The sequence below is a fragment of the Amblyraja radiata genome, chromosome 1 (assembly GCF_010909765.2).
Source record: "Amblyraja radiata isolate CabotCenter1 chromosome 1, sAmbRad1.1.pri, whole genome shotgun sequence".
In the NCBI taxonomy this organism is placed as follows: domain Eukaryota; kingdom Metazoa; phylum Chordata; class Chondrichthyes; order Rajiformes; family Rajidae; genus Amblyraja; species Amblyraja radiata.
In genome coordinates, this window is record NC_045956.1 from 111350641 (window position 1) to 111375281 (window position 24641).

General features: G+C 40.5%; 1 protein-coding gene across 3 annotated transcripts in view; it reads right to left on the minus strand.

Moving 5' to 3' along the window:
* Nucleotides 1-24641, minus strand: part of dlc1 (DLC1 Rho GTPase activating protein) — a 440514-nt gene that overhangs the window by 20122 nt on the left and 395751 nt on the right. For all 3 annotated transcript variants that reach the window (XM_033029199.1, XM_033029190.1, XM_033029208.1), the window contains 4 exons: nucleotides 10637-10708; nucleotides 6895-6976; nucleotides 4647-4710; nucleotides 491-1902 (listed from right to left, as the gene is read on the minus strand). In XM_033029199.1, the coding sequence (XP_032885090.1) occupies nucleotides 491-1902; nucleotides 4647-4710; nucleotides 6895-6976; nucleotides 10637-10708 (1630 nt within the window). The remainder of the gene's footprint in view (nucleotides 1-490; nucleotides 1903-4646; nucleotides 4711-6894; nucleotides 6977-10636; nucleotides 10709-24641) is intronic.

The following is a 24641-nucleotide window of genomic DNA, read 5'->3' on the forward strand; positions in this document are numbered from 1 at the left end:
CTCTATTCCTCCATATGAAAGGAACAGTTGTATTTTGTTACCCTGCAGCAAGGAAACATTGTCACTGCTGACGAAGACTGATGCTGCATGCGTCTTGTACAAAGTAACATCGAAACTAGGTGCAGGAGTAGGCCATTCAGCCCTTCGATCCAGCACAGCCATTCACTATGATCATGGCTGATCATCCAGAATCAGTACCCTGTTCCTGCTTTCTCCTCATATCCCTTGATTCCGTTAACCCCAAGAGCTTTATCCAACTCTCTTGAAACTATCCAGTGAATTGGCCACCACTGCCTTCTGTGGCAGAGACTTCCACAGATTCACAGCTCTCTGGCTGAAAAAGTTTCTCCTCATCTCAGTCCTAAATAACCTACCCCTTACTCTTAAACTGTGACCCCTGGTTCTGGAATCTCCCAACATGGGGAACAATTTTCCTGCATCGAGCCTGAAACCTCCTGCTTGTGCACTGTAGGTACAGATAACTACAAACCTATTTGTCCGTGTCAGTGAAGCACCAACACCCGAATCCCTCCTCTCCCGGATTACAGCATGCTCCTCTGCCTCATTGATGGAGTTCCCAGTGCTGTCAATGTCGCTGGGGGTGACCCTGCCGTTCTCGATATCCAGGTGTATTTGCTTGGGGGACGAAGGGCAGGGAGAAATAGAATCCATTGCCGAATCAGAGTCCCCCTCATCTGAGAGTTTCTCCGACCACTGGTTGACAATCCTCTGCAGCCCGTTGACATGGTGAAGAATGTCATCCAGTTCGGGGAAAATGTCCTCCTCGTTCCCTAGGTCCACCAGATCTCCAGTGCTGGAGTAAAGGTGGGATCCCGGCACGTTGTCATAGATACTGAGACGGCTGCCTTGAGAGCTGCACGAGTTGCGTCTGGGACCAAAGGTGGACTCTTTTGCGCTGTCAGCACTGCTCTCCCTGGTCACGCTCCTGTGCCTGTGTCCATGAAAATTTCCATGTCGCCAGTTAACAGAAGAGCTGTCAGGGTGGTAGGGTTTGCCATTAGAAAGTGCTTTAGGAAAGGTGCCTGGCCTGTGATCCTCGGGTATGTAGAAGATTACTTCCTCCTCCATGCTCTTCTGGTTCTTTAGATTTTGCTGTCTGGTGTCATTAATCATTGATTGACTAAAAGGATCGAAGCCCTCCAAGTACATTCCACTCCGCTTATTGCACGTGCTTCGGCTGCGGGTTCTGGTGACTGGGCTGGGGGTGCTAACCGCACTACTTGTGTCTGACTGGCTACTGCTGCTACTCGTTTGAGTAGAATAAGAAACACTTTGGTTTCGTGCCGTGGAACCATTGCCATTGAGTGCAGATATCTCAACGCAGTTCAGGCGTTTCAGTTTCTCCTCATCTATGCCTTCTTGGAGCACAGGCCCACTGATGACCAGGTTGTTCTTTGAAGGAAGTTTCTTTTTACTGTGGGAACTCTTAATACGCAGGCTCTCCATTCTCTTCAAGAAGCTCTTGGCCTTGGACTTTGTGTTCCGTTCAGCCTTTGCGTTGAAGGTAAAGCTGGAGGTGTCCTTTGGCGAAGGCAGGAGGCTGGGTGAACCTTCGTTTGTGTTGGAGTTCCCCGAGGAAATGACACTGATCTCAGAATTTGTCCTCCTGGCCTCCACGTCCTTCTGCAGGTTTGCTCCGCTGCTCCCCGTGCTGCTGGCACTGTGAATCGACGCCACCTCCTGCCGCTCGCTCAGATCAGTCAGTACACTCTCATGGCTCGCCGTGTTCTTCAACAATGCTTTCTCGCCGGCAAGGTCATTCATCACCTCCGATGGTAGGAAAACGTCAAACTCCTCTAACCGCGACCATCGCTTGCTGTCCCTCTGGAAAGTCCACCTCCCACTGATGGCACACGGCTCATCTTCATCCGAATCTTCACTCTGTAAAGAAGCATAAGCCGTTATGTAGAGCTTGGAGAATTCAAGAGGTCAACTTCAAATTATAGCATGTGTAGGGAACAATAACAGATGCTGGTCTAAACCAAAGACAGACACAAAATGCTGCAGTAACTCAGCAGGTCAGGCAGCATCTCTGGAGAAAAGGAATAGGTGACGTTTCAGGTCCAGACCCTTCTTTTTCCAGAGATGCTGCCTGACCCGCTGAGTTACTCAAGCCTTTTGTATCCGTCTTCAAATTATAATACGTAGTCTTAAGATTAAGCAAATAAATTAACTAATTGTTAAGAGGGATGAATAATTCTCGCTGAAAAAAAAATATCAGAATTGCCTACATCTCTTATTATTACATCTACCTCAGGACAGCTATGTTAAGAATTTCCCATTTGCTTCCAGAGCTGGAACTGAAGATACAGGGCACATTCACAGCAGGTCTGAGAAAAATCATGTCCCCAAAGTTCCGTGGAACATCTAATAGCTGTTTTTCATAAGATTCTGCATAGAATTGTGGACTTAAGCTTCTGCATCTGAATGGTACATTGGAAGAATTCTCGGTTTACTGCCAGCATTAAACTAGATGTATCTGTGCCCAGTAAATGGCACTGCTTGCTGAAGATTTTACGTCTAACTTAGCGTTTCCGTTGATGTTAGCCACATTTCTCCCGATATAAACTTAAAATATATTTATTTCTCATCTCTAATGATTGTCAATGAAGGAGAAGTTTTGAGTACTGTTTCACAAAACAGACAAGGCCTTTCTATCAGGAATCTTGTAAAAGAAGGTTGATTGTGCAATTCCCAGAATGGTAATGGCATACTTCCTTTGGAGCCTTATCCAATTTTGTCTATCGTGCTTGACTCCGTCCAGACTCATGTTTCTCCCAACTGTGACTAATGAGATGGCGACACATGGCCATTAAACCTCAACAGTTAGTGCCCCAGGGTCCTCCCCTGTTGCCTTTTTACAGATGACACTGCAAAGCTAACCTGGGGAGTTTCAGATCTGCTCTGTAATATAACACTGTGCCTAATTACCATTCTCAGACATCAAGCACCAACGATTATGAAGTCAGACAATATAAATTGTATGGCGACTTATTAGCATTGTAACCTAATTAAGAATCTATACTTTGCTTGTGATGTTAAAGCAGTTTGTTCTTTTTGACCATGTTTGTGATTATTTGTTTCCTAATGAACGACGGAGGGCAACACTTAATTTTATAGATTAAAAAAATAACCTCCGTTTGCTCAAACATGAAGTTTCTGTCATTTACCATCAAACCTCAAATAGGTATGGTCACTTCAAGAGGGTACTGTACCTTTGGACGGTAAGATGATAAAAATAGTTTATTTCCCAATATCTATGGGGAATAAAAATTGCTATTGCTAATAGTTAATGTGCTTCTCTATATCCTTGTAAAACATGATTCTGTAAATATAATTGATATAAAGTATTATATTAAGCATTTATTTTCTCTTACCAAGAATAATGTACTAAAAATTAAGCCTCCAAAATATTGTGGATATATTTGCAAAACTCATAGTAGTTATCAAGCTGCAGGTTTATAAATAATTTGTTCATGACAGAGTATAATTGCCATTGATAAACAAATTGCCACTGTTCTTAAATGTATGGATTATTTTGGACAATTATTCTTACAATAAAGCAAGTTCCAGTTTATTGAGTTTCTAGGACTCTCAAGCTTCTGTTTGCCCCACTTCAAGAAACACGGCAATTGATCACTCCTTTGGTAAAATTTTCATTGAACACTAAAGGCTTTTATAGAAGAGGCATCCAACAGAGTATTTAAATAATGTCACGTCCAGCAAACAGAACTGTGTGAGCTGCACATACTTTTTTCTGAGACTATCCTTTATTGATATTTACATTGCGTAACAAGAAATGAGGACCCTTAAGCTGAGGCAGAGCTTTGATCTCAGACTCTCTGTACTGAAGCTAGATGGTAGTCGAGATTACACCATGTAGTACACTTGTTTTACAAAAACTATATTTACAGAAGCAAATACCTATGTGAACTTTTATCTCCCCCAATCTCAAATCACAGTAGCTAGTTGATGACTAAATACTATAATCTGACAAGAGAAAGACGGATAGGTAAGAGGTTCCAAGCATGGTCTGAGCATGCATTCCTATTTGAGGCAAGTCGGCACCAAAAGGAATGAGTGAGTAATTTCTGTCCTTTACTCATGCATGGGTCAGAGAGGTTCCGATTCCTTTGGCCCATTGAATGGCAGTATTGCTAGCTACCTAGCAAATTTATAGACTGACGGCAGGAGCATTGCAACTGGAATGTACAGTACAGTGGAATAGTGTCACGGAAACTGAGGTGAACAGTTACCGAAAAAGAAGATAGACCCAAAATGCTGGAGTAACTCAGCGGGACAGGCAACATCTTTGGAGAGAAGGAATGGGTGATGTTTTGGGTCGAGACGTCATTCCTTCTCTCTAGAGATGCTGCCTGTCCCACTGAGTTACTTCAGCATTTTGTGTCTGGTGTCAGTTTAAACCAGCATCTGCAGTTCATTCCTACACAAAGCCTTACTTTCCATTGATATTTTAAAGAATAATCTCAATAAATAAGAACTTTGTTATGTCTGCATTGTGGGTGCCGTGACTAGTTTTAAAGATTTAAATCTAAATATTCTTGTAAGATCCAGCATTTCTGCAACATTCCTTCAGAAAGCACTCCAAACAAGATTAAACTTACCCTTTTTCTCTGTGGACTTATTTCCAGTTTCATCACAGCACATTTATTGAGGGTGTTCAATCGTCTAAAAAGGAAATGTAGATTGATTATTGATGAGCTGAGCCAAGTGCCAAATCCCACCCCCAACCTCCCTGCAGCTATTCCCTGCACCATGAATATGCGCTATCTGGTTCTTGTGTAGCCGATCTACATCAAAATGTGTGCAAGAAAGGATCCAATTAGTATCTATTATTCTCAATGGATAATCATGATGCTGTAGAGAAAAAGCAGAACAAAAGACAAATGCACACCCCAGATTGCAACACAGCCTTCATGCATTCCCCTGATAACTTTGTGGAATGCGTACTTACTTTGTTTTGAAAGAAGGGGGGGGGGGGGGAGAGAATCTGTTTCATTCAGAATCAGTGTTTTGTTAAAGTACAATGGCATATAGAGACTCAATCTCCAAACATAATGACAATGATATCACCAAGATACTGAGCAAGCTATTATCTTTATTAGTTATGAATTACAAATCAATCGTGTGATTGATAATACCATTTTCCATTCTAGTTTGTTTCTACCTACCCACTCAGGGCTATGGAACTCCTAACTAACCCTCTTTCAGTTTTCCTCCAATAATCCTCAGATACTTTAAAATCAAACTGGTTGACACGCAATGGCTCCTTCCCAATTTACCTTGACTTCCCTATTGTTCCTTTTAGCCTTGGTGGTGTCCTGTAACTGAGTTCAGTTTAGTTTAGAGATACAACTCAGAAACAGGCCCTTCGCTCTGCCGAGTCCACGTCAACCAGCATTCCCTGCACACTGACACAATCCTACACACATTACAAACAATTTACAATTATACCAAGCCAATTAATTTACAAACTTGTACATCCTGCGGGTGTGGAAGGAAACTGGAGAACCCAGAGAAAACCGACGCAGGTCACGGGGATAATATACGATCTCCGTACATATAGCACTCGTAGTCAGGCTGGAACCCGAGTCACTACCGCTGCGCCACCATTTTTTGCGCCAGCCTATGTTTTTCAGGCCCTTGCCTATCTTTCGAAGTGACCTCTGTATATATCAGCAGACCCACTAATTATGTCAATGCATACTTTGTACACCTCAATCACATGCTGTCTTTTCATTGAACCACGTCTCTATGCCATTTCAGGTTTTCAAAGTGAAAGGATTAGAAATTAACTGTTTCCAGATGTGTAGGCCTGTTGTGGATCATCTCACTTTCAAATGGTTCCAGCTGCATCCTATCAGCTTCTATATATGATTTGTAGCCTCATTATATTTTTTTAGATGAGGTCCTATTTCAGGTGAGGAGGAGAGTATCAAATGCTCCTTGCCACTGGGATACTAAGCGTTCCTTTTTATGCAGTAAAAATGAGAAGTAATTCCTTTTCCCTGACGTGCTGATCGTCTCCTTGTTCTGTGCAATCACACTCCTCGGGAGGCCTGATTGCTTTGATGTGGGAAACAAAAATATGAACAATCTGCCCGATAAGAATGCCTTTGATAATGATTTTGTTCAGCATTGATGTCCACACAAATCTACTGTCAGTTGCACCAGATAAGCCAAGTAGCTATAGTGGTGGAGGCGGCAGCATGGGAGATAAACAAAACAGAAGTCATTACCCCAATGAGGCACAATCTCCTCGCACAATCTCCTCAGAGCCAGGTGAGCAACAACATGCACAGATTTATTCCCTTATCAACTACACCATTTACTCTTGCAGAATGTTACAAAGTATCGAAGTGCTTCATCTTTGGGATCTGTTTGGCTAATCTTTTCATGGAACCATTAATTTAAAAGCATAGTTCACAACTTTCAAGCAGGGAGTCATCAGTGGGAATAATTCTCTCAATAAAAAAAAAAGAATCTCCTATTATATACGTTAACTATTTTGCTTTCACCATACAACCCTGGAAATATGCCATTTTTCCCGTACAACTTGGGAAAGGTTAATAAGCTGACAGGTCTAGAGACATCCCTTGTTATTCTTATTAGACAACTATTTTACTCGTATTAACCACTCCTGTCCAGTTAATGGCTCCATATAATCATCAGAGATCAACCTTTTTTTTAAAGTTCGGGCTGGAGATCAAGAGACGGGAATGGTTTAAGTATCAGTATTTGCTGATATACAGGGTGGGTTATGGAATAGAGTAGATTAAATGTTTGATTTCATATATCAGGAAGGAGCCTATCACACTTTGAACCAGAGCGGTTCCAAGAAATGACGCTTACCTGCAGAGAGATTCAATTGCATCTCGGTCCAGGAAATCGTGGTCCCTCTTCACTGATGAAATATCAATGGGAAACAGCAAATCTGTTGTGCAGTCAAAACAGATGTTTGGATTAAAGAACAGTTCAAATCAAACAAGCTTTCTTTCATGAAACAAAATTGTCTCTTGCTCTGAATCTTACAAAGTAGAAAAATAACTACCTTTCTGTAAAACTTGAACAAAATATAATTCTTTCAAGGAAGTAATTATGTGAAGACAGGATTTAAACAAAAATCTTTAAAATAATTTAAAAGAAAATTACTTTTCATATTTTTCTTTCAACTTGTCACCTTGCCTTCTCAGTAAATTCTTTACATTTAAGTTATCAGTGGGGTAAACATGATTCTGTTTCCAGTAAGTGGTTTAGTGTAGTTCTTTAGTTTAGAGATACAGCATGGATACAGCAGGCCCTTCGGCCAACAGGGTACATGCTGAAAATTGAATGCAAAAGAATTCTCAGTGGCATTTTTCGTACCTATTCTTTTCATAATTACACGATACTTTTATACTTATTATGGGATCATTTATTGTCTCGTAAGGTTGGTTCTAGGACGATCCACCGAGAAGAGGGACCCAGTGTAGGGGGGCTACTGAGAGAACAAAGAAGGACAATTGGGAAATACATTGGGAAACGTGTGTAACTTTGTTGGCATCCTGTACGTGGCAACTCTTTGCCTACTTTGTATATGGTATGCAGAACAAAGAATTTCACTGTGCCATCTCACATCTGATAATAAAGTATCAATCAATCAAGGTTTAGAAAGACTGAAAGCTAACAGTAGACAACAAAAAACTGCAAGAGAAACAAAAATAGGGATTTTCTGTGCTGTGGAATATTCTAATTCACCAAAACTAATCTTGTTGTTTATTTTATAATCAGTATATTATCTTTTAGAATAATTCTGATATGTTCTTTACACAAGTATGATGATAGCTTCCAAGGACACTGCACAAGGACTAATGATGACCACAAGAATGTATTGGCACTTGTGACTTCTATGGAGTTTTCTAGTTTCCCTGGAAAGCAGCTGGGGCACTGTTTACAACATTCATAATCGAATATGGTTCTTTGTTTCTACTCATAAGCAGTTCAATTGGAATCCATTCCAATCCACAATGTGCAAGAAGAATAGTTGTGATAATTTTCCCTCTTGTCCTCTCCATAAAACATAATTTGGCTTTTCAGTAGCTGAGTGTCTGATAGCTGGACGTAGGAAGTTGGGAAGTCATACGGTTGTGGTGAATCTTACCAAACAAACACAGGACATTGTGGGAAGCAGGAATGCTCCTCCTCATCTCTCCCACGTGGAGAAGTTCTGGAAGTGGAATTCCTTCAAACGGGGTGGTACGGTGGCACTGCAGTAGAGTTGCTGCCTTACAGCACCAGAGACCAGCGTTCGATCTCGACTATGGGTGCTGTCTGTATGGAGTGTGTACACTCTCCCCGTGACCATATAGGTTTTCCACGGGTACTCCAGATTCTCCCAATAGCTCAAAGACGTACAGGTTTTAGGTTAATTGGCTTTGGCAAAAAAAAAATTACAAATCGTCTCTAGTGTGTAGGATAGTGTTAGTGTACGGGGATTGCCAGTCGGCGTGGACTCGGTAGAGCATAGGGGCTGTTTCTGCACTGTATCTCTATACTTCAACCACAATGTCTGAGGAAATGTTCGGCTCAGAAGTTGTGCTTGGAATTGGAGAGCAGGTTGGGCATTTATCTGACCGAATGGTTGACACCATCTGATAAAGTGTTTTGTTGCTGCATATGTGCATCAGACACCAGTATGGTGTGGAAGAAGGGCCTCCTTGTGCCATCCTCACAGGACAGTTGTACCCTCACCTCTACAGGAGGCTGCAATACAGGGTGCAGCAGGGACAAAACAAAGGGCCACTATACCATCTACTGGCATGACCTTGGCTCTGGGGTTTTTGATCCTTGCAGCTTAATAACACAGGGCTCAGCGTGGAAAGAGCTCCCAGGGAATATACTTAGTAAGGGATAAGTTACTGCTGAAAGACCATCCACTTGGTGAAAGAGGCCCTGTGGTCCACCTGACACATTGCTGGTCTTCCAGTATGACTATGTGCTACCACCGAGCACATGCTCTGGTCCAGCAATAAATGCAGAGGGATGCACCAAAGTAAGTTGCAAAGGAAAGGACTACATATAGCAACACTTTGCTGCTTGCTAAATAAGTGGGAAAACCTTGTTGCGTGAAGGAAGACTACATAAGTACAAAAATGAACATGCTGGAAATATGAAAATAAAACAGGTAGTCTCTGTGGATAGGAAATGTTTGGGTCAGACACACAGATGCTGCCTGAACTGCTGAGATCTTCTAGGATTTTCTGTGTTTATTACATATGTTAGCCCTAACATATCTCCTTTGCACACATTCAGCGAAATAATAAAATAATTTAGCGTGCACTCCAAATAAACGAATGATAGCAATACACAAATCTATTGATTGAAACACAAAGTGCTGGAGAAACTCAACAGGCCGGGCAGCATCTGTAGAGGGCACATTTTGGGTTGGGACCCGGAACATCGTTTGTTCATTCCCTCCTCCGTTGCTGCCTGACCCATTGAGTTTTTTCAGCACTTTGTATATTGCTCAAGATTCTAGAATCTGTGGTTTCTTATGTGTACAATGTATTTATTGTTTGGAATTAATTAAATACATAAATTAGTGTAGCATGATGGCTTAGGTGGGAGAGCTGCTGTCTCCCAGCCTCAGAGATCTGGGTTTGACCTGACTACGGGTGCTGTCTGTGCAGAGTTTGCATGATCTCCCTGTGACCGCATGGATTTTCCCCGGGTGTTCCTGTTTTCCAAAGACGTGCAGATTTGTAGCTTAATTGGCTTATGTGTATGATGTAAAAGTGAGATAGCATAGAACTAGTGTACATGTGAACAATGGTCAGCTTGGGCCAACGCTGTGTCTCTAAACTTGAAATATTTTCCCAGGAACTTTTCCATAGTGAGTAAATTTGGTGACATCATAAGATAGTCAAATCTGTCCCACCCCATTTTGTTCAAATCCTGCTTTCATTTGATTGGTCATGAATACATTAAAAAAAGTACAAAGGTTCATTAAAACCATGATTAAAAATCTATCTTTACCACTTTGAACAGCTGGTATCGAATAACATCCAGTACAATTTTTAAATGTGTGCTCTCAAGCAAAATTTCCTCGGGCAATAAAGTAATTTGTTATGAATGTGCAAAAATAGTTTTGATATGGCATGAATTATAATGGGGGAGCAATGTTTGGTGTAAAATGAGAAACCTTATGTCTTTAAGGCACAAATGTAGAAGTTACCACATGGGTCAAAAAGATTATATTTTCCATAGCAGATTTAATCCAACAGTGCTCTTGAAAAGACCCAAAGTGCTGGACTAACTCAGCAGGTCGGAGAGCAACTCTAGAGAACTTTTAAGGTAGAGATAGACATGTTCATGATTAGAACGGGTGTCAAGGATTATGGGAAGAAGGCAGGAAAATGGGATTAGATGGCAGAGATCATCCATGATTGAATGGCGGAGTAGACTCGATGGGCCAAATGGCCTAATTCTACTCCTATAACTTTTGCTCTTATGAAGAACATGGATTGGTGATGCTTCGGGTCGACAGCCTTCTTCAGACTGACCTTTACTAAACTTTATTAACTTCAATAACATTTATACATGTACTTTGCCTCACCTTCATACATTTGGGCATATTGTGGAAACCCTGCAGCCCGCAGCCAATCACAAGCCTCCTTGGCCTCAATCTCTAAAGGAAGAAAAAAATATCCAAGATTCCACAGTTAGTTGTTCAGCATCAACAATGAGCAACAACTTGCATTTATATTTTAGCAAAATGTCTGAAAGCGTTTCACGAAATGTTTTTTTCCAAAAGTCTGACAGGCAAAAGTTTGATGCTTAAGAAGCATCTTACAGAGAGAAGAAGATGTGAAGAGGTTCAGGGAAGAACTGCTAGTTTAGTTTAGTTTATTGTCACGTGTACCGAGGTACAGTGAAAAGCTTTTGTTGCATGCTATCCAGTCAGCAGATCAATTTACAGTGTATAGATACATAAGGGTCATGCTCGGATTTAACACCTGCGGATTTAAAGGCACAACAAATAGTAGTGAGGCAAACTAACTCAGAGTTGTGCAAGAAGCTGGGTTTGGATGAGTGAGTAGATTTTAGAAAGTTAAGAGATTAGATTAACGAGGAATGTAAAAGTCATACAAGAGTTGTGAAGAAAGATGCAACGGGTAAAATTGGATTATGGCACGATTTGAAAAGTATAGCATGTGCACACATTAAAAGTAAGATTAATGGAGTCCTATCAATTTCTGGACAAAATCTGTTTGAAGGCCGGTTTAACAGTGATTGCATGCTTTCATTGCCAACTGAATGACAAAATAAGAGTCATAAGGGACACCAGATGCTGGAATCTTGAGTAAAACACAAAGTGTTGGAGGAACTCAACGGGTCAGGCAGTATCTGTGGAAGGACTGTTCAGATTTCGAACCTGACCCGAAGCATCGTCTGTTCATACAGTAATAATGTACTTATTGTTTATTCTCTCCAGAAATGCGGCCTGAGTTCCTCCAACACTGTGTTTTGCTCTATATCTAGAGGTACTCAATTTGCATTATTAGCCATAAAACTCCAGAACCAAATTAATCTGCTTTTGACAATGATTTGCTCAGTGTACATATTTGCACTAAATGTCAGCCTGCCTCCTTGGGTAACGCTGTTAAGGCTCAGCCAAACAGTTGTAATTGAATCTGACTGTAAATTTGTAAAGATAATCTAAAGTGACACATTAAAACAATATTAAAGAAACCTTTGAAATACGTTGAGAAATCAAATCCCCGAACAAAATACATCAACAAAGATTTTAAAAAATCGACACTACTCTCCTTGGTATTTTGCTTCAAAGAACTGCATTGAAACATTTTTTCAATTATTATTTGTTCAATTGATGCAGGTGAGATCTTGCTGTGGGAAAACTGAATGTTACCGACTGGACAGTGATAGAGCTTTATTAATATAGATATGTTTTTTTTCTATATTGGTAAATCTGCTGATAAGTAAAACACAGGTGCTTAAAGTGGTGAACGGAAAAATGTTATTGTTGTAGCTTTATGAGGCAGTATAAACAAAACCAGTCTGCATTCATCTGTGGCAGACTTAAACTTGGTTCCTGAAATTGAACAGGCACCCCATGTTTACCACCTTGCTCAGCAACAACGGTTGACACAGAGTAAAGGATTGTTGTGCATGCTCCAAGGTTTACAATGCCATGCTTAAGTCCAATACTGCTACAGCACATCATTATAGTATCATGATTGGAGATTTGTAATCTCTTCAAACAGAGTTATACTGAAACCCCAATGGTCCTTTCACAGATTAGAGAAACTTCCTTGTCAAGGCAGTAACCAGCACTGACAGTCAGCATGTTAGGATTTAAATCACTAATCCCGTGCATAATGCTTTGGCAGTGCTAGTCTCCTTGCAATGGAATGTCTAATAAGGAGCACAATACTCTCCCAGTTTAAATCCACTGGGAGCCAGAACATTGAGACACCATTGATTTGCTGTATTGGGAATTATTTTAATATATTCTTTATCCCCAGTATGTTGCCAATGCCGCACTTACAGTTTCAAATGCTCAGCATTCCTACCCATGATAATAGTTCAATTATATCACAATTTTCTTGGAATAGTAAAAGCTCTTAGTGTTCAACTTTATTCCTCCATTTCTCCAGCAAATTCTACATCACAATTTTGAAGGGTGAAACTGTTGCAGGATAAATGTAAAAATAAATAGATTGGAAGTTATTTTGTAATACTGTTGGATTTTTGTGTCAACCTGAGTGATTGACTGCACCATATTCCATATTCCATATTCTATTTGTTTAATTTCGTTTGGAGATATTGCATGGAAATCGGCTGTTTGGCCCACGGGCTCCATGTTGAACATCGATCAGTGCTACACGATCATTCACTCTAGTTCTAAATTATCCCCTTTTCTCATCCACCCCCTACACACAAGAAGGCAATTTACAGGCACCAATTAATCCAACAAACTCGCATGTCTTTGGAATGTGGGAGGAAACCAGAGCACCCGGAGGAAACCCACGCAGTCACCGGGAAACGTGCAAACTTTGCACAGAGGGCGCCTGAAGAAGGGATCATACCAGGGTCTCTTGTGCTGTGAGGCTGCTGCCTTACCAGCTGCACCACTGTGATGCTCTTTCTACAGTGAAACTCTTTGGGTTTATTCTGCTGCAATTTAATTTGTTCAAACCATAATTACATTCAAATCAACATGAATTTAACACTCTGAAGCAACACTTCCCGCAGTTAATATTTCACTGAAGGATGTAGCAGCTGCACAAATGGAGGGAAATGGTCTGCAGTGGGTTGAAGCGAATATGCGCAGTACTGCCAAATAAATGACAGTAGCTGACTTTCACACATCATCAAATCAAGATTGCAAGTGGTAACTATGTATGAATTCCTGGCTTGTAACCAGCCTTAACTGCATTTTGTCCTCACAGAAGGAGCAGAACTTTGTGAGACAAAAGCAAGTGGACTGTTTTGCCACCTACTTCAACCATATCTCCTGCTCACAGTCCCTACATTCTTCAAAGCATTGCTCTGGAGATAATAGTACTTGTCAAATGGCTGAACAACTGTAGCATTTTTACTTTCTTGATACTGCAAATTCGGTCCTTAGAGAAAAAGGGATACTATACAGAGACACAATCAGTACACCCACAAATTGAGACATTTACCATCAAAGGGGAGTAAATATGAAAAATGTATTCCTAAAATATATGCATTTCCGTTACATTGTAGAGTATTTTAGTTCTAACATAATTTTATTATGAAATTGAGCAAGATATGAGTAAGTACATAAATAAATTACTTTGATCTGTGGATAGTCATAGAGTGGTACAGTGTGGAAACAGGCCCTTCGGTACAACTTGCCCACGCCGACTAACATGTCTCAGCTTCATTAGTCCCACCTGCCTGCACTTGGTCCATATCCCTCCAAACCTGTCCAATCTATGTACCTGTTTAACTGTTTCTTAAATGTTGGGATAGTCCCAGCCTCAACTACCTCATATGGCAGCTTGTTCCATACACCCACCATCCTTTGTGTGAAAAAATTACCCCCCAGATTCCTATTAAATCTTTTCCACCTCACCTTGAACGTATGTCCTGTGGTCCTCAATTCCCCTACTCTGTGCATCTACTCGATCGATTCCTCTCATGATTTTTTACACTATTATGTGGGGAAACTTGGAAGGGGATGTGTTATATGCTATCACCAGTAATTAAACATAGACCATGGCCATTGGTAGACTCTGTGGTGAAGGTCCTCCAATGACAAGTCCATCTAAGGCACATCTCTTGGTGAGAATCAAATCCTGGGAAAGACTTGCCTCACCTCCTGACAGAAAGAGCTGACAGAAACAAGTTTGGACTCTTAAAATGCATCATAGAGTCATACAGCATGGAAACAGGCCCTTTGGCCCAGTTTTCCCATACCCAACCAATGTGCCTCGTCTACATAAGTTGCATCTGACTGCGTTTGGCCTATTTCTCTCTAAACCTTTCTTATCCATGTACCAGTTCAAATGGTTTTAAATGTTTTTGTAGTACCTGCTTCAACTACCTCCTCTGGCAGTTGTTTCCACCACTCTCTGCGTGTAAATGTTGCCCCTCAGGTTCCTATTAAATCTTTCCCCCCGCACCTGGTTCTCTGGGTAAAGGACTCTGTGCATCTACCCTATCAATTCCTTTAATGATCTTACACCTTGAAGGGATCACCTCTCATCCTCCTACGCTCCAAGTACAAACAGAACCTGAAGATTAGCAATAGCCTTCCTCACCGCAGGCCAGCACACTGTTTGGGATTACACAACTGCTCATCCAATGTTCCATGCAACTGAGAGCAAACCATGAGTTCCCCTGACAGTACCAGACCTGGGCCAATATCAGTGTTGTCCGATAATGACTTGGCCCCTTCCAAGTTTCCCACATAATCCATACATGTGAGCAGGGCTTCACGTTGCTGGGTTTCTAGATTGTCAATGCCCACCTTGTGAAATTATGATGGGAATAGACCTGAAGGTGTAGGAAGGAACTGCAGATGTTGGTTTAAACTGAAGAAAGACACAAAAAGCTGGACTAATTCAGCAGGATGGGCAGCATCTCTGGAAAGAAGGAATGTGTGACGTTTCGGATCGCGACCCTTCTTAAGACTAGTCAGGGGAAAGGGAAACGAGAGATAAAATCTCAGCTTCAACGGCCTCCTTAATGATGTTTGGACATCCCAAAGCACTTTCCAACCAATGACGAGTGGTCACTGTTGTAATGTTGGAATTACAGAAGCCACTTTATGTATAACAAAGTCCATTTAAAGGTAGACACAAAATGCTGGAGTAACTCAGTGGGTAAGGAGGCATCTCTGAATAAAAGTAACAGATCACGTTTCAGGTTGAGATCCTTCTTCTGAGTCTGAAGAAGGGTCTCGATCCAAAACGTCACCTATTCTTTTTCTTCAGAGATGCTGCCTGACCAGCTGAGATACTCCAGCATTTAGTGTCTATCTTTGGGGTAAACCAGCACCTGAAGTTCTTTCCTACACACCCTATCCATCAATCACTACCCGTTTTTTGGGATATTTTCTGAAATAAAGATTAGGATTGCTGCTGTTCTTCAAAGTAATGCCATGGGGTGTACAGGTTACACTGACATCTGATTGACAGTATCTCAGGCATTGCAGCACTTTCTCGGTAGCATATTAAGTGTCACCTTGGCTTTTTGTGGTCAACTCCCTGACAATGTGTCGAATTCATGACCTCAAAGGCAAGTGTTACTCAGCCGCAAACAACGCACTCAAAAATTGGGAAATTCATTATCAAATGGGAGTAAATACTAAATATGTATTCCTATCATAATCCTGTGACATAGCTGGTGAACTATTTTAGTTATTTTCATTATAGTTTTTTTAATGAAATTAGGCAAGATATGAGTAGGTGCATATAAATAAACCACTTTGGTTAGTTATTGTTCCACGTGTTGGTTCTGGAGAAAGAGCATTTCACTCTTCCCCGTCATCTACAGGTCTGAGTTTTGCAAACATGTCTCACCCATTCCTTGCTCACTGTCACAGATAATAAATACAGGGCCAAGGTTTCGTTGAAACATCTTAGCAGCAGGATGCTAACATTTAATTGCTCTAACGGGGTGGGTCCATTTTTGTTTGATTAGAGGATTCTTAGTTGTAATGATGCCATTAACATGTACCAAATTGTAGAGTAACAGCAATATGCCAAACAAATGGGTTAAAATCAAGTCAAAGTCAACTTCTGTCAACAGTTTTCCTGGCCGCTCTGGATAACAGGGAGAATCTGCTTATCTCATGCAGAATGCAATTTAGGTGTGACATTAATTAGAACATTTGTGGCAGTCAACACAATCCCAACTGCTTAACACCAGAGAGCATTATCATCCATCCTCTAAATGATTTAAATTACAGTAGATAATACTGGAGATAGACACAAAATGCTGGAGTAACTCAACGGGTCAGACATCATCTCTGGAGAAAAGGAATAGGTGACTTTTCGGGTCAAGCCTTTATTTCAGATCTGAAGAAAGGTCTTGACCCGAAACGTCACCTATTCCTTATCTCCAGAGATGCCGTCTGACCTGTTGAGTTACACCAGCATTTTGTGTCTGTCATCAGTATAAACCAGCATCGGCAGTTCGTTCCATCACATAGATAATACTGGCATCCTATTTAAAAAGCAATGCAAGTTCTTTTCCACCAAAACAGCAGAGCATGGTGTAACAATCTGGGGATGTGTCACGATGGCTTGTAATAACTTCCGTTTGTCTATGGTCACCTAGACAGATTCAAATTGGATTTATCCAAGAATGGTTATTATCAAAATGCTGGTTACTGATTCACATATTGGAATCTACTTACTCAGAATGTTTCCACATGAACTCCATTGTTATCTGCAATGTCATTTTTGCTTCCTCCAAATGCCACAATGGGTAAAGACAAACTAGATGATCTAAAACATTATCCTGAATGATAGTCTAAGGTATCTGCAATATGACTCCTGGCTTAGCTACTATTGGGAAAGGTTTAGAGAGACACAAAATCTCCATAACAAGAGGATTTCAGTATAGGAGTAAAGAGGATCTTCTGCAGTTGTATAGGGCTCTGGTGAGGCCACATCTGGAGTATTGTGTACAGTTTTGGTCTCCTAATTTGAGGAAGGACATCCTTGTGATTGAGGCAGTGCAGTGTAGGTTCACGAGATTGATCCCTGGGATGGCGGCACTGTTATATGAGGAAAGATTGAAAAGACTAGGCTTGTATTTACTGGCGTTTAGAAGGATGAGGGGGATCTTATAGAAACATATAAAATTATAGTCTGAAGAAGGGTTTCAGCCTGAAACGTTGCCTATTTCCTTCGCTCCATAGATGCTGCTGCACCCGCTGAGTTTCTCCAGCACTTTTGTCTACCTAAAATTATAAAATGACTGGACAAGCTAGATGCAGGAAAAATGTTCCCAATGTTGGGTGAGTCCAGAACCAGGGGCCACAGTCTTAGACTAAAGGGGAAGCCATTTAAGACTGAGGTGAGAAAAAACTTTGTTGTGAGAGTTGTGAATTTATGGAATTCCCTGCCACAGAGGGCAGTGGAGGCCAAGTCACTGGGTGGATTTAAGAGAGAGTTAGATAGAGCTCTAGGGGCTAGTGGAGTCAAGGGATATGGGGAGAAGGCAGGCATGGGTTATTGATAGGGGACGATCAGCCATGATCACAATGAATGGCGGTGCTGCTCGAAGGGCCGAATGGCCTCCTCCTGCACCTATTTTCTATGTTTCTATGTAAAATGCTGGAGTAACAGCGGGACACGCAGCATCTCTGGAGAAAAGGAATGGGTGATGTTTCGGGTCCAAGCCCTTCTTCAGACTGATTCCTTCTCTCCAGAGATACAACCTGTCCCCCTGAGTTACTTCATCATTTTGTGTCTATCTTCGATTTAAACCAGCATCTGCAGTTCTTTCCTACACAAGGGTTAGAAAGATATGGTACAAACGCAGGCTGATGGGACTAATGTAGATGGGGCGTCTTGATTGGTATGAGCAAGTTGGGCCAAAGGCCTGTTCTCATGCTGTATGACTAGTACTCCACTGGGAGAAATCTGCTGAGATCCTGCTTAGATGATCTCTGCTAGGACATGCTTGTGTGGCAACAATGCTCAGTTGTGATGTTCTCCGTAGACTAGCCTGTCGAACTCCGACAAGTAGATTCACAGAAGAAGGAATCACTTGGATAAGGTAATGCAATGCTAGCTTTATAACAGATGTCAGGGGAGACAGATTAAGCGTTAGAAATTCACATCTGCTTGTCTGCACTAGAGTGATGATGTGCAAGGTTATGCAGGTTGTTGTCTGCTTTCGTAATCCCACGGACTAGAACCCAAGAAGTGAAATACAATGTACAAGTACAACACAGGTTTAGGAGGACAAACTTCTACACTTTAAAAATCTGAATGTTGGGCGTCAGTGCCCAAAAAGCTGTACTACGCCAAAACTACAACCAGCCTCCTGTTAAAAAAAGCTTGAATGTTTTCTCAAAGTGTGAAATTATTCAACCACAAATTTGTTCAACCACAAAGTTGCACAGAAAATCAACTATTTAGTAAATACATACTTTGAAAGTAAGCCCAAATGTCGGGTTTGGCAAAATGGAACACTCTGAATCAGAAGGCTCTGTGTTCACGACTCATGCCAGGGACCGCAGGACAACATTTGGGCTGGCATTTCAATGCAGAACTAAGGGACTACAGTCTCACAGGATGGGATATTAAATTGAAATTTAATCTCTCCTTTCAGACAGGCACAAAAGATTCTGTACCAATCCTGAAGGATTCCAATCCAGCTCATTTCTCAATATCTATATCTCAATCTCAATCAATAACACAGAATAGATGGATTTAATTTAACATTCATTTAACATTAAGATTAATTTAAACATTGATTTAATTGCTATTAATGGCACATTGCTGTGCACAAAAATTGCTTTATATCTTGGATTATAAAAGTGATTGACTTCTAAAGTATCTATGGATTGTTAAGCACATTTCTGATGTCTTGAGGTATAAATAATTCTAAATTATTTTTATTAATGTGAATTCTACTGCCAGAGAAGTACTTGAAAGTTTCCACTGTTCATGCAATATTTCTTCCTTAGTTAACATTTTCAAATGAAAGAAGAAGATAAAGATGTCAAAGAATCCAAACAAATATTTAAATATTTAAATTCTTGGCACATTTCTTTTGGCAAGTAGCATTAACAGTAGAGCAGTCAGAACCTCAACGATTTATTTCTCAAATTCATGAAACTGTGAATTATTTCACAGGTTTTGAAAGTGAAATGTTATTTATAAGCATTGGTACACTGATTCAAATACCTTTGGGTTAGCATGTTTGGAGAACGAGGAAGAATGCAGATATTTTCAAAAATGAATCTTTTGACATGTTAGAGGTTCTAGTGGTTTGGGGTATTGGGGGAATGTATATGTAAAAACAGAGATACTTCCAGTTTGGCCTTAAGCAGTTTAAAGTCACAATTAGTACAAGTACAAGATAAACCAAGACACCTCTCTCAATAGGATGAACAATCCACTGATTGCCAATACAAGTTTAGAAGCATCACCAAGATACTGTTATTCCAGGCCATAATTTAGCATACTAACCATGCATATCTGTTGACACAAAATAGACGAGAGAGCAAATTCTAGTTGATCTAGATAAACATCTGACTATTCATCACATATGAAGTTGTTTCCAGAAATTAAATTGTTAATCCTCTTAGAAACATAGAAAATTGTTAGAGCCAATAACAACTAAATTATATTTAAATACCCAGTTTCGTACAAGCCCCTCGAATAATACACAATTCGAAACTATTTTAAAGTAATTTACAGCATGTTATTAGGAAACAATAATTTGCATATATAGACAATAGACAATAGGTGCAGGAGTAGGCCATTCGAGCCAGCACCGCCATTCAATGTGATCATGGCTGATCATCCCCAATCAGTACCCCGTTCCTGCCTTCTCCCCATATCCCCTGACTCCGCTTTATTTTTTAAGAGCCCTATCTAGCTCTCTTGAAAGCATCTAAAGAACCCGCCTCCACTGCCCTCTGAGGCAGAGAATTCCACAGCCTCATCCCTCACTATGAGAAAATGTGTTTCCTCATCTCCGTTCTAAATGGCTTACCCCTTATTCTTAAACTGTGGCCCCTGGTTCTAGATTCTCAATATAAATTTGAATTCTTTTATAAAGACTTTCAGTGTGTGCCTATTAGCCTGCATGTTAGCCAAATACATGCATAACTTAAGTAGATGATCTTTATTATGATCAGTTTTAAATATATTCCCACAACGTTACTTACAGTACTTTCATTTACAAACAGATAGCATAATTTTGATTTTTGCAATGTTTGAATGTTGTGGGTAATTTATTTTTTCTCCTTCAGTGGCAATCATTACTTAAGAACAGGAGCTCTTGAATTATTTTGTTTTGACATGAACAGGTTATTCCTGGGAAACCTTTATTTTAAACAGAGATGTGTGAGTTATGCAAGGCAAGTTCTGTATTAACCCATATTAAATTCATTCTGACCTTGCTGTTCTATTTTAATTTCCAAAGTAAGGAAACATACAGGAAATATTCTGATCCGTTTGGGAGCCGTTAACCTGAGTGCAGTTACGAATGCAGTGGATAACTTGTTTTTGACATTGTGGGGATAATGTGAGAGTGTCCTTTTCACATTTTTATTTTACAAATGTACTTTAATTCACACTAATTTCATGTTTATAGTAAGCACTTACAAAATGGGTTTTTTAAACACAAATGATGAATACATATATATTTCAGTAGAAAATAATAAATCATGGAAAAAGCTGACAATTCATTTACACAAAATGGTTTGGCATAAATACTACACTTAACAGCAGGCAGTTCCAACAACTCGTTCCAACAACTCATTGTGTTCTTGTACAGTGGCAGACAAAAGATATCAGGTCATTCCAAATGAACAGACGTGTCACTGAAGTGCCGTTTGCTAAGAATGTCTGCTATTGTTTAAAAACACAACATCCTCAAGTTAAACCACTGTGTGTCTCTGGGAACAGAGTAACATTTCCAAGATTTAGTACCATCCGGTTGAACATATATAGCATAACAGAATATAACAGAATAACATAAGCTTGATAGATCAGGGGAATGGCAAAATAATCAATATCTTAAAAAATATTTCTGCCTTTACAAGCCATTTTCTTGTTCTTCGGAAATCTTCCGCCCACCGAGTTCACACCGACCAGCGATCCCCGCACACTAACACTATCCTACACACACTAAGGACAATTTACAATTTTACCAAGCCAATTAGCCTATAAACCTGTAGGTCTTTGGAGTGTGGTAGGAAACTGGAGCACCCAGAGAAAACCCACGCAGCTCACGGGGAGAACGTACAAACTCCGTACAGAGAACACCCGTAGTCACGATCGAACACGGGCCTCTGGCGCTGTAAGGCAGCAACTCTGCCACTGCGCCGCCCTATCTGTGGGTTCGAAGATAACTAACGAGTTATTTGCGGAATCTCGACTCAGCCATACGTGGGGCAGGTGGAGCTCCATCGGCAAATGGCTGGGCTGCTCAGAATCTAGAGCACTCCTTAACCTGTGTGCACTTTGCCTCCTCTACTGCCAATAGAGAGACTAAAGGCGCCTGACGCTTGAGATGGTCAAATGTGCGGACATGTGAGAAGATCAACATGTAAGCAAACATGGCAATGCTTCGGCATCTGCAGTTCCTTCTTACACACGGCAATGTTGATGTTTACCTCTGCAAAGGTCGAGGGAGGATACAGAACAGTTTAACACAGAATTGCATTGACGTGTTAACAACCATAAGGCACCTTTTAACTACAAATGAAAATTATCACATTAATTTCCTTCATCAGTTATTCATTTTTCTACCTTGTGTATTTGGAAAGGCTTAATATATTTAAAAACAAACAGACAAATAAATGGAAAATAAAATATGGTGTGAAATATAATGTGGCTCAGAATTCATATGTCTAGTGACCAAAAAACTTTTAAAAATGAGAACATCGAAAAAGTTGTTTAACACTATTATTGCTTTTATATTTTCAACCATCTACAAAAAAATAGCATAGAACACAGATAACATAGAACAGTCCAGCACAAAAACAGGCCCTTCAGCCCACAATGTCTGTGCCGACCAGGATGCCAAGAACAAGTCTGAAGAAGGGTTTCGGCCCGAAACGTCGCCTATTTCCTTCGCTCCATAGATGCTGCTGCACCCGCTGAGTTTCCCCAGCAATTTTGTGTACCTGCCAAGAACAACCCTTATTTGCCTGCACTTATCTGTATGGCTCCATTCACTGCATATCCATGTTCCTGTAAAAAAGTATCTTAAAGGCTATCTTAAAGTATCTGCCTCCACCATCACCCCAGGCAGTGCATACTTCATTTGAAATTTATTCTTAAAATCCATTGATTGCCACAACTAATAATGTTCTTCTTGCCAGCAGTTTTTAAGAGTATGGCAGTATAAAACATGGAATGGTTAAAAGAATTGTCATCTCAACACAGCATGGTTTAATGATGTCTTGTGTGTGTGCATCTGCTATATTTAGCCTGAAGACCAAAATAGATCAGATGCATCTACTTAAACAATACAAGGTGGGCCCCTGTTACTGTCGAGTAAACGACATTAACTTAATTCAAGCTTCACCCTAAACACATTTGTGTTTACACAAGAAGAATGAGGGAATCAACTGTTACCGTTCTTATTTTACCCCTGATTATTTATAGACATGATGAGCTTGGCATGTTGTGTGGCGAGTTTAATATTGTCTGGAGCCATTCAGGATCTTTGCTCTACCTCCTTTCCTGTGCTGGCTTCCTGTTGCTAAGGGGAAAAGTAAAGCATGAAACTCCTGTTTACAATACTGAATGAACCATCCTGTCGAGAACAGGCTCTCCATTACAAGCTGTATTCACCAGATGCATCCTGAACAAACACAAGTGACCAGCCACTGACTTCAAACTGCATCTGCAGGACTTTAATCTGTCACAATATTCTTTTTATCATATTGGGGCCAGGGGACTACAGGAGGCCACAGCCATCTGCCGAATCCTGAAAGAGGACACTGGCTACAGAAACTTAAGAGAAATAATGGAGATAGCTAGTGCTAATTATCTGCACTGTGGAATACCAATGGCTGTAGGCCAGATGGACTCAATGAATACTCAATGCAGCGCTGCTTTTCTGCCCTGGTGACAGATTTATACACATCAGCTCTGAACAATCTGTTTCCTTATTATCTTTATTTGATTGTCTTTCTGAAAGATACTGTATAAAGCAAATTTTTAAAAGTCAATTTTATCTATACCCTAATCTGAATCATGTATAAAGCAGCACTTTCAAATGGATGCTTTATTTTACACATTAGCACTTATTTTATAAGGAACTTTTTGCCAATAAAAATAATAATGCATTCTGACAGAAGGCACATGCACCAAAATATCATGAACAGATCCATGTGCCAACGCTATCATCACTGTGCGATGCTAATGCAACCACTTGCTTTCTATCATGGTTCAACAGAAAACCAGTTACAGACGAATGCAGCACAGAAACAAGACCCTATAGGCCATCAACTTCATGCCAACCGTCAAACACAGAGGACAATACAGTTGTTCAATAATTTTGTTCTCATCCATTTTATTCTCCCCATATTCCCAGCAATTCTCTCCTGGTTCTACCCGTCACCTTCACAGCAAAGGCAATTTGCAGCCGCCAATTAACTAACCAACCTGCACATCTTTGGGATGTGGGACAAAATTGGAGCAAACTCCACATACACAGCACCAAAGGTTGGGATTGAACCTATGTTGCTGAGTCGAGATGTAGTGCGTCTATGAACTGTAACCCATGCCATTCTTGTGCCTCTTTACCTCAATATGGGCTGGTAATAATGTGCTGTTACTAACAGCATAATTAAACCTTATCAATGTATCAACAACTGAAATGCAAAACAAGATACTGGAAATCAGAAATAATAAAGAAAATCCTGGAGAAAATACCCAGCAGGTCAGACAGCGTCTATAAAGGAACTTTTCTCGAGAGAAAAGTAGAGTTAACTTTTCAGGTTGATGATCTTTCTTCCGAACTGATGCACCCAAGAGCTAGAGGAACTGCAGATGCTGATTTACAAAAAAATAAAACACAAAGTGCTGGAGTAACTCAGCAGGGCAAGCAACATCTGCTCCTGCACTTTGTGTCATTATTCATGTGAAAGTGCTGCTTAATACGTAATTCTGATTTGGGTATTGAGATGAGATTGGATGATCACTTTTTATAATCCCTGAAAATTAACATGCGAGCACTTCTCATTTAAAATACAGAGTCATTTTATATGGAAACCCCAGGTTTTATCACAATGACTTCACGTGTATGTATAGGATGTTTAAACTGGTGCCAATTTGAATTTGAATCTCCCTCTCCTCCATTTAATTGTTTCACCTTCTGCTAATAAACCCGTTCCACGTTTCTCCAGCAAAGCTCACATA